The sequence below is a fragment of the Salvia splendens genome, chromosome 10, assembly GCF_004379255.2.
Source record: "Salvia splendens isolate huo1 chromosome 10, SspV2, whole genome shotgun sequence".
Classification (NCBI taxonomy): domain Eukaryota; kingdom Viridiplantae; phylum Streptophyta; class Magnoliopsida; order Lamiales; family Lamiaceae; genus Salvia; species Salvia splendens.
In genome coordinates this window covers 8,365,924-8,376,907 of record NC_056041.1, presented here as the reverse complement: position 1 = coordinate 8,376,907, position 10,984 = coordinate 8,365,924, and the positions used below count along the sequence as shown (strand labels likewise).

At 44.1% G+C, this 10,984-nt stretch overlaps 1 protein-coding gene across 1 annotated transcript; it reads left to right on the top strand.

Annotated features, from left to right (window-relative positions):
* Window positions 1–1,961: 1,961 nt before the first annotated feature.
* On the top strand, window positions 1,962–5,678 carry LOC121750171 (calcium-dependent protein kinase 10-like). Its single transcript, XM_042144650.1, has 7 exons — window positions 1,962–2,705; window positions 2,854–2,997; window positions 3,100–3,252; window positions 4,028–4,143; window positions 4,381–4,548; window positions 4,800–5,030; window positions 5,116–5,678. Exons 1-7 carry the CDS (start codon window positions 2,075–2,077, stop codon window positions 5,287–5,289), a joined length of 1,617 nt encoding a protein of 538 aa, XP_042000584.1. The 5' UTR covers window positions 1,962–2,074; the 3' UTR covers window positions 5,290–5,678.
* Window positions 5,679–10,984: the final 5,306 nt, after the last annotated feature.

The window sequence follows — 10,984 nt, the reverse complement described above, 5'->3', positions numbered from 1 at the left end:
ATCTCAAATTTATCATAATTAAATATTTTATATTTTATAAATATAACTAATTGTCACCATTATTTATTGGATTGATCGCATGTTAATTTATCGGTAGCAACCCGATGGGCTCACTCGAAACCCGAGCTTTTAGGGTTAGGGTTGAACCATTTTAACTCGGAAAAACCACAACCCGATTAGCCTGCACCCGATTGACCCGCAACCCGAATAGGGTTGGCCCGAAACCCGGTGGGCTGACCCGATTGATATCCTTATCCACAATAGCAAGGACTTCCCCACAGACTAGCACTAGGACTTCCCAAAAACACATTCTGCCACGTCATAAGGACTTCCCATCTCACTGTCACATCACTAGGACTTCTCACTGCACAATAGTGGACTAGCACTAGGACATCTCAACAACACAATTTCACATTTTATACGAAATTTAAATACAAAATTAAAATTTCGACACGAATACGGAGTAAATGCGAACATTTTATATAAATAAAAAAACATACATAATTAAAAAAAATACATAGTTCAAAGAGAAAATAAAAAAAAACCATCCCCAAGCTTTGACACACGCGACCCCCCCTCTCGCTCCTCTTCGTCCCCTACGCCAGTCGCGGCGGCGTCGGAGTCCCCAGATGCTCCCCCACCGCTGATGGGTGGAAGCCCAGCATCACGCCTCATCAAGTCGATGACCCCCTGCAACATCTCCTTGTGTATGGGGTCATCGGTCGCTCTCCACTCCTTGATGGTTTCTATCATGTTCGTATGATGTTGAATATGGGCAATATGGGAGAACTCGAGGGTCGGCTGAAATGCTGCAGGGGCTGCCGATTGGACCTCCTGGGACCCGCTGCTGGCGCCTCCCCTAGACGCCCGCATCGCCGTCCTTTGCCCAATCAGGCGACGACGGCGACGGTTAAACGAGGGAGGACTCGGGATATCTTCGGCATCATCGGGGAGGTCGGTGGAGCCGGCGCTGTTGCTGTAGTTGCAGCTGGAGTTGATCTTCTGTTGCTTCGGCCAGCCAACGGCGACACCCGCCCTAAACTTTGCCGACTCCATCAGCACCACATAGGAGTCCCAGTGGTTAAACGTGTCGTGCTTGCCGCGCTCGGGGAACTCCGCCATCGCCATCGCCATCCGCTTCATATCCTCCATGGTCTGGCCGCTGGTAAGCATGCGACCGTTGTTCTCGTATAGGCCGGCAAATCTGGAGATAGCGGTCTTCGGTCGGTCCCATGTCTTCCGGCACTCTTTAGCCGTGTGATACCTTCCATCCGCCGGTTTAAACGAACAGTAGGCTTGGGAGATGCGTTCCCACATGTTGTCGATCCTCTGGTTACTCGAGCAAATGAGATCATCGCAGACATTGATCCAGTCTTTTGACAAAGCCACACACTCCTCCTCACTCCACACGGTCCGCCGTGTCTCATCGTAGTCGTCATCCGCCTCAGCCCCCGCCTCCTCCGCCTCAGCCCTCGACTGCGAGGACTCACCCGCGACCCCCTTGCCCTTTCCTCTACCCTTGCCTTTCTTCGAACCACCCCGACGGCCTGCCGCCGGTGGACTCTCAGTGGGAGGCACCCTAACCGGAGATAGACCCAACTCCTTCAGTGAGAAAGTCTCAGCAGAAGTGTACTGAGACTCCAGTGGAGTACAGGTCTGGGATGCCCCTGTAAAGAAATCAATAGTGGGGCGATATACATTGTCCCCGGGCGACCCAGCAGTGGCCGGCTGCCCCTGCATCATCCCGCTCATCTGGGTCGTGCCGGCACTCATGCCCGCCATTTAGGGCATCATCCCTGCCATCTGGGGCCAAGCGTACATGTTATAGTACTCTGAGCGGGACGCTGGTCTCAATAGTGGATGAGCGCGATGGACGAGCGGCTCGTTGGTCGCTCTTCTGCTGGCTCATCCAATATTGTTGATGCTCTTATAAAAACTCCTTTTTTAAACACCAACACTTTTCCACCAAAATTACATTCTTCTTCTTCTTCCACGGCACCACCACCACCACTACTGACGGCGGCGCTGCAAATTCTCATTACTTCAGAACTCTTCGACCTCAAAACTCTCCTCCATGGGGAATTGCAACGCGTGCATCCGACCTCCCGAAACGGAGCCCCCAAATTCAAAACCCCGCAAAAACCACCGCGGCGAGCACTTCCCCAATCCCTACTCCCGATCCCCGGCTCCGATCCGCGTGCTGAAGGACTTCATGCCGCGCACGCGGATCTCCGACAAGTACGTCCTCGGCCGCGAGCTCGGCCGTGGCGAGTTCGGCGTCACCTACCTCTGCACCGACCGCGAGACGCGCGAGGCGCTCGCGTGCAAGTCGATCTCGAAGAAGAAGCTCCGCACCGCCGTCGACGTCGAGGACGTCCGCCGCGAGGTGGCGATCATGTCCAGCCTGCCGGAGCACGCCAACGTCGTGAAGATGCGCGCCGCCTACGAGGACAGCGAGGCTGTGCACCTCGTGATGGAGCTCTGCGAGGGCGGCGAGCTCTTCGACAGGATCGTGGCGCGGGGCCACTACAGCGAGAGGGCGGCCGCCACAGTCGCCAAGACCGTAGTTCAGGTCGTCCAGATGTGCCACCAGAACGGCGTTATGCATAGGGATTTGAAACCGGAGAATTTCCTCTTCGCTAACAAGAAGGAGAATTCGGCTCTCAAAGTCATCGATTTCGGCTTGTCGGTCTTCTTCAAGCCTGGTGGGTTTGCTATCAAATCCTAATTGTGATGAATAAACTCCAATCGAGGATTGATAAAACTTAACTGAAAATTGGTGATACGTAATGGAGGGGATTCAAATTTTATGTTTGAACTTAAATTTTGCTAAATCACTATTTCTGTAATCAGGTGAAAGGTTTTCTGAAATCGTGGGAAGTCCGTATTATATGGCGCCGGAGGTATTGAAGCGAAACTATGGACCTGAAATTGATATATGGAGTGCTGGAGTGATTCTGTATATTCTATTGTGTGGTGTTCCTCCGTTTTGGGCAGGTATACTCTTCATTTCATTGTCTTTTCTCGTTTTGATTCGAATCTTAGAGCCAATAAGCAGGACACCACATGAGATATTGCTCTGTTTGTTGCTCAATGCAGAAAGCGAGCAAGGTGTAGCGCTTGCGATTTTGAGAGGTGTGATTGATTTCAAGAGGGAGCCATGGCCACAGGTTTCTGAAAGTGCAAAAAACCTTGTTAGGCAAATGCTGGAGCCAGACACCGAAAAGCGTTTGACAGCCGAGCAGGTTCTTGGTGAGTTTGTCTAATATTTTCAAACCACACTTTTGTAGAAAAGTGAGAGAGGTAGTGTTTGTGTTATTCATGGATACTTTGATTGCAAATAATTGTGAGCTTGCATGCTGAGGAGGAAAGATGTGACAGTGAGAAAAGTTATCTGATTCTTTTAAATTCTATTCCATAAAACATCAAAATCAATAAATAGTACTCTCTCATTTTCATTTAGCGAAGCATTTCTTTTACGACACATTGTCTTATGTAGTGTTATTTAGTTCGTTAAGTGGAGAGAGAATGAAGTAGGAGATAGAATAAAGTAGAGAGTATGGTGGCTTCATTTCAGAAATGTGTCACTTTGAGTGGAACAAAAGGAGTAACTCTAAAAAATCTGAAAGTTTTGAGCTAAGGAAGTCATTTTTTGCGCATCTACTTCTTGCACTTCCTAACCGGAACCACTATCCATTCTCCTAAACTGTTTGTTCTAGTGAACATATACTGGAGTCACCCTAAATTTCTACCAAATCCTGGAAAGGTTTACTTGTTCATATCTCACTTGTTTATAGCAGTTTTTTTATAAATGTAGGAACCACAAAAGCCTATGAAAGTATGGATTATTAATTGGTTGAAATCTTGTTATATGAGAATAAAATTTAATGCAAATATGTATGTTGGAGTAAAAAATGAGTATCAGAGCATATCATAGTTTGTTAATCTTGCAAAACAAGAGATGAAATTTATGCAACATCTTGTTTTTGTGCAACAGTTCTAACATGTACTATGTGGTTTTGAGCAGAGCATCCATGGATACAAAATGCGAAAAAGGCTCCAAATGTACCTTTGGGGGATATTGTAAGAGCAAGACTCAAACAATTTTCTGGAATGAACAGATTCAAGAAGAAAGCACTGAGGGTAAGCATCTAGCCTTATGTATTGGTAGACTTAGATATTGCAAACACAAAGTTCTTCCTCAGCACAGTCTACTAAATTTAGGAAAATGATAATTGGTTATCTACAGCCATATATAAACGTAAAACTGAGACTTGATGTTGCTTAGTGACGGATGCATGAGTTACACTCTGCCATGTTTTTTAATCTTTAGTTACTTCACTCTGGTAATGATCATCTGATCGTAACACAACCGTGTAGGTAATCGCGGAACATTTGTCTGTTGAAGAGGTAGAAATAATTAGAGATATGTTTGCATTGATGGATACTGATGATGATGGGAAGGTGACATTTGAGGAACTAAAAGCTGGTTTGAGGAAAGTGGGTTCCCAGCTTGCAGATCCTGAGATAAGGCTGCTAATGGATGTGGTTAGTATCCAAATCTCAGTCTTGAAAGCATCAAATACCCCTCACTGTTAAAAACTAGAAATATTTGTCAATGTTGAACTTTTTCTTTTAGAATCAGATGTGAGTTCAAGATTACCCAGTTCACTCTTATCTAGTGGTATAGAAAGTATTACTCCCTAAAACCCAGATTTTTGCAATATCTTTATCTTTATTCCTAAAACCCAGATTTTTGCAAGTGTCCTAACTCAAGAACTTGTCTCTAAATTTAATAGGCTGATGTTGATGGGAACGGTGTGTTGGACTATGGAGAATTTGTGGCTGTTACAATCCACCTACAGAGGATGGAGAACGATGAGCATTTCCGCAAAGCATTTACGTTCTTCGACAAAGATGGGAGTGGGTACATAGAACTAGAGGAGCTACGAGAAGCTTTAGTGGACGATTCAGGTGAACCCGAACTTGATGTACTTAACAACATCATGAGCGAAGTCGATACTGACAAGGTTGAAGACCCTAAATTCTTGCCATCTTCTTTTATATCGGTAATTAGTAACTGAGTGCTCATTATCACAATTGGGGCTCTTGCAGGACGGGAAAATTAGCTACGATGAGTTTGTGGCAATGATGAAAACAGGGACAGACTGGAGAAAGGCCTCGCGACAGTATTCAAGAGAAAGGTTCAAGAGCTTGAGCTTAAACTTGATGAAAGATAGCTCTCTACAGCTGCAAGATGGTTTTACAGGTCAAACTGTCGTATTTTAACATTTTCAGTTCGTTGTATGTTTTCGATTGCTGCCAACCCCACCCGTCGCTGCAAAGCTGGAAAAAAACCGGTTATTTCTTGAAGACCCGAGGCTTATGAAAGCGGAGGAGCTTTGAGGACGAGAGTTGTTGCGATTCTCAATTATTGGTTCGCGATGCTTCGTTGTTGGGAAATGGGTTCGGTGAGCAGAGGATTTTTCAGGGATGATGCGAGTCTAGTGCTAATCAATTCTTTTGTTCATAAGATTAAGGACGCGTGATAGGTAAAGAGGTTGTGCCCATGTTTGTGCTGTATATTTTAGCAATCTGTATACTCTCTCACATGTGTGTGTATATGTGATTTGAAATGTTAAACGTTGATTCATTTATTCAATGATTTATTGTAATAATCCCAGATCAGAATCTTCGGATGCGCTTTTCCCCTCCGTTTTTTTTCTAAATATTCATATTTAATTATTTAATTTTTAGATTTTAAAAAAGTGTGGGATATTCCAGAATTTGAGTCGTGATTTATTTTATAATTTGCCCTACTTTTTTTAATCATATTATCAGTGTAGGAGAGTAGAAATAAATCAAAATTAAAAGAGGTAAGTGATTTTTATGACTTCCATATATATTCCATTAATAAAAGATTTTAATCTGCATATATCATATATGTATGATGAAAATTCATAGTTTCGTGGGAATCCAGAGCAGATATGGATGATGGCAATTGGCACGTCATACTCCTGTGGGAATTCTGGAGGATATATGTATAAAATATATTTATCTCCATATTTATGTTTATTAAAATTCGGGTGGAGTAAAAAAAAGATATACTTTAGTTTTCCAGATTATGTTCATCTTTTTAAAAGTTTTAATTATAAATATGTGATCTGCATTACATATTTTCGTGCTCTGCAGAGTAAAAGTCTTTTTCTTTTGCAAGGAGGAAAAACCAAACTCGACCAAGTCATCAATCATTGGAGATCATAATTTTATTTTAAAGGTATTTACCACTATTGTTAGCAAAATTGATTTTAGGATTTATCCTTGACTAATTAGCTTTGCAATTTGCGTTAAATTGAATGCATGTAGTAATTGTTTCTGTAATATATTACACCGTATTGATTATTTGTTCTTGGTATTTGGGAGTATTGATTTTTTCTTTCAGAATATCATAACCAAACATAATAAAGTACATACTATTTAACTATGAGATACAAACCGAACAGCCCTAAGTGGGGATGGGATCCCCTGCTGTGCTCTCCACCACAGCAGGGGCTGCTGCCTCACCCATCTTAATTTTTTAATAATATATTTGAATTATAAAAAAAAATAAATTTAATATATAAAATTGGGATGGGAGAGGCAGCAGCCCCTGCTGTGGTGGAGAGCACAGCAGGGGATCCCATCCCCCCTAAGTGAGGAAGAGTCCTTTGGTAAACTCGAATTACTATATGAAATAAAATTTGAAAGTATGACAGGTTGTACGGATGCAGTACATGTTAATGATGTGGACAAATGTCATCTAAATTTATTTTTGTATGCCCTTCCTCTCTCTCTCTCTCTATTTATTTTGCATAAAGTAAACATGTTCATTTAAATTTGTGATAATAATAATATTAGATTTTGATGTTTGTTATTCAAACTCTCTCTAAGTATGATATAGGTGTAACTTCTTTTGGGTTTGAGTTGAATTTATTTCGCTCACCTGATTGAATTAATTCTGTCAAACAGTTAAACATACCAAACTTGAGGAATTACCAAAGCAAAGGCATAATTGAAGGAGGAAGATTTGTAATTGATATGAATTTAATTTGTAGTACATTGCCTTAGAATAGGCTGATTCTTTTCCTAAAATACAGTGTACTCTTCCCTACTAAAGGGAGAGAAATCGATGTAATTCATACACAAGAAATAATACAAACTCTTCACTCCAGATTCTGCACTTTCAATATGCATAGCCATTCCGATTCTCTCGATTACCATCGATAAGATGGTATCAGAGCGGGACGATTCGGGCTTGAGACTCAGAGCAATATCATCACCGTCTCAAGTACCTTTCCCGACCATTTGAACCTGCAAACACCAACCAAAAAAAGAACCATGTCAGAATCCAATAACCCACCAATTACACTCTCAGCCGAACAATTCGCTGAGTTTATGAGATTGAGCATGTCTCAAAAAACCCAAAATCCACAGCCTTCATCAAACGAATCACTAGGCGAAGTACGTCTAGCCGAGAAGCTCAACGGAGATAATTATCCGTTATGGGCTAAACTGATGAGTCGGGGGATCCGAGGGAAGGGTCTGGCATCTCACATTACTGGAGTTACAGACCCTCCCTCTCCGACAGATCCAGACTACAACCGATGGCAGCAGAGAGACGATTGTTGCTTCAATTGGATCATAAGCAATATCGACGCCAGCCTCGTGAATGAGGTTTCCCAATACGAGACGGCTTACGACTTGTGGGATAGTCTAGCCACAACGTATGGAAGCGGCGCCGATCAATTCCAGATATCAGACCTGCACAGACAGGCATACAGTATCAAACAAGGGGACTTAACCCTAGAACAACTATGGCAGAAACTCCAGGATCTCTGGATATCAATCGATACCAGAGACCCAAACCCGATGGATACTCCGGCGAGCATAGAGAAGTACAATCAACACACTCAAAGACACCGATTGTACCAGTTTATGTGGGCACTGGATGATCACAAATACAGCAAAATCAAGAGGGAAATCCTTAACATGGATCCCATTCCAACCGCAAGGAAGGCATACGGATTGGTCAGGAGGGAATCCGTCAATGAAAAACTACTCAATCCAGATACACAGGAGCCTGGAATAGGAGCGGGTCTTGCGGTATTCGATCGGAACAGAGCACAAACATCACAACAATATCAATCACCGAGGAACCCTAGCTACCACAAGGAGGATGATAAAAGTAAACTAACATGCAGCCATTGTGGAGGAAGAAAACACACCAGAGATACGTGTTTCCACATCCACGGGTTCCCCGAGTGGTGGGAAGAAATGAAAAGGGCGAGGCAGGCCCGAAATGGAGGACGAACCGGAGGAGGCAGAGGAGGCGGCAGGGCATCAGCCGCCGTCGCTCATAACCGCGCCACCAACGTCGAGGGCCCGACGGGCGGCAGCGGAGGCACCAGCACCAGCAGTAGCGGTGGCGAGGTCAAAACCGAGGAGAAACCACCCAAAATCGGCTCCGTGTCCGTCGCAAGGACTTGGTTCGAAGGTAAATCGGCAACCAATGGTGACTTCGCCGGGGTTACCGGCGGAGAAAGAGGAGGAGAAGGAGCTAGGGTTCCCACAGGCGACGAAGGGGGAGCGGCTAGGGTTTCCGAAATAAGCCATTTATCTACCCAATTTCCCCAAATCTCAAACCAGCCCCAAAACCCTTCCTTATCCCGGGAAAAACCCCACCCGGAAATTACCTCTCACAACCCACCCCTAAAATCTCCTATATTCCGTAATCTACCCCACCAAAATAATTCACTTCAATTTCAGCCCCACAGAAAACCACAATTCAGAATTAACCACCACAAAACACGAAAATTACACACAGACCCCTCCTTTGCAAAAACTTTGCAGATTACACCCCAGCCTTTGAAACACCTCGAAAACAACCCCACAATACCCTGCCAGAACTCTTTTGATGCCTTAGCCTGTTCCTCCACATCCACTTCCGACCAAAAAGACCCTCACTGGATTTTTGACTGCGGGGCAACCGATACAATTTCATTCGAAGCCTCAGATTTTGTATCCATTGCCAAATCAAAAAAATCGTATGTACAAACCGCCAGTGGGGACCTAGCAAAAGTCATGGGGGCTGGCACCATCAATATTTCGCCGACTCTGTGCCTCTCAAATTGCCTTTTTGTCCCATCTCTGTCACATAAACTGTTATCAATTAGTCACGTGACTAAAGAACTGAACTGCAAGTTACTAATGCAACCTCGCTTTTGCATGTTACAGGATATCAAGACGGGGACGATAGTTGGGCGTGGCACTGAGCGAAACGGACTGTATTATGTGGACGAGATAGCCCAACAGAGTGCTGCATTGATGTTGACTCCCGGACCAACTGACAGACAGGCTTGGCTGTGGCATCGTCGGTTAGGACACCCATCTTTAGGATATTTTCGTCTTCTTTTTCCTAATTTAGCTAGATCTTTAAACTCTTTTCATTGTGATACTTGTGTGCTAGCTAAAAACCATAGACATTCATTCAAGCTAAACAATACAAGAATGAAATCACCTTTTGCTTTAATCCATTCTGATGTTTGGGGTCCGGCACCCATTGCTGGGGGCCAAGGTTTCCGTTATTTTGTTCTCTTTATTGATGACTACTCCCGCATGACCTGGATTTATTTTCTAAAAAATAAACATGACGTGTTTGATAAGTTCGTAGATTTCTATACCCTTATTCAAACTCAATATAAACACACTATCCAGATCCTTAGGTCCGATAATGGGGGGGAATTCATAAATCAGAAAATGCAAGAATTTTTTAGGAGTAAAGGCCTAGTTCACCAAACCTCATGCACCTATAATCCGGAACAGAATGGGGTAGCTGAACGAAAAAACCGTTATATCCTCGAAATTACACGCGCCCTTTTGATTGAGTCCAAAATACCAAAATCCTTCTGGCCCGAAGCTGTCGCCACTGCCGTATACCTCATAAACCGTCTCCCAACTGGCATACTCCAGTTTAAAACTCCCCTAGATATTTTTTCCCAACATTTTGAAATCCCTTCATCCCTCTCTCTCGAACCTAGAGTCTTCGGCTGCTCGGTCTTTGTTCATATTCCTAAACAAGATCGCTCCAAATTCGACCCATGTGCCCTCAAATGTGTATTCCTAGGCTACGGAAAAAATCAGAAAGGTTATCGATGCTATGACCCAAAAACCCGTAGGATACACACCACCATGAATTGCGATTTTGTGGAGGGGGAATATTTTTACACCCAATCTAGTAGTCAGGGGGAGACACAAACCTCGGACAATAGCCCTCACAGTGACTTCCTAGATTGGCTGCCTAGTATTCAAAACCATCACTTAGGGGGAGAGCCTCAGACTGGGGATCCACAGACAGGGGGAGATCCACAGACAAGCCATGTCATAGACGTTGGTCCACCTGAGGCAGCTAGCAACACCGCCGGGCCGTCAAGTCCTGTAATACAAGACGAAGAACAAAGTGACATTGCCCGGCCGTCAACCCCGCCTTCGAATCCCGAGGTAATTAGTTCAGATATTGAGACTAACCTTGATAGGAACAATGAGGACGGTGGAACTAGTGGAGATACACGAGATCCATACGAGCTGCCCCCAAGAAGAACCAGAGGAATACCTCCCAGACGCTACTCACCAGACTGGAAAGGGAGAAAGGCAAAATACGCAGTATCCAATATTGCGCAAGGCCACCTATCAGAGATGGCTCGAGCCTTTGAAGCTGCGTTATATGAAGAAGAAGATATCCCACAGACATTTGAGGAGGCAAATAAACATAAGCACTGGAGAGAAGCCATGAAAAAAGAGATAGATGCCCTTGTGAAGAATGGCACTTGGGAGAAATGCACATTACCAACAGGAAAGAAACCAGTTGGATGCCGATGGATATTCACAATAAAAAGAAGAGCAGATGGTTCAATCGAGAGATACAAAGCAAGACTCGTGGCAAAAGGAT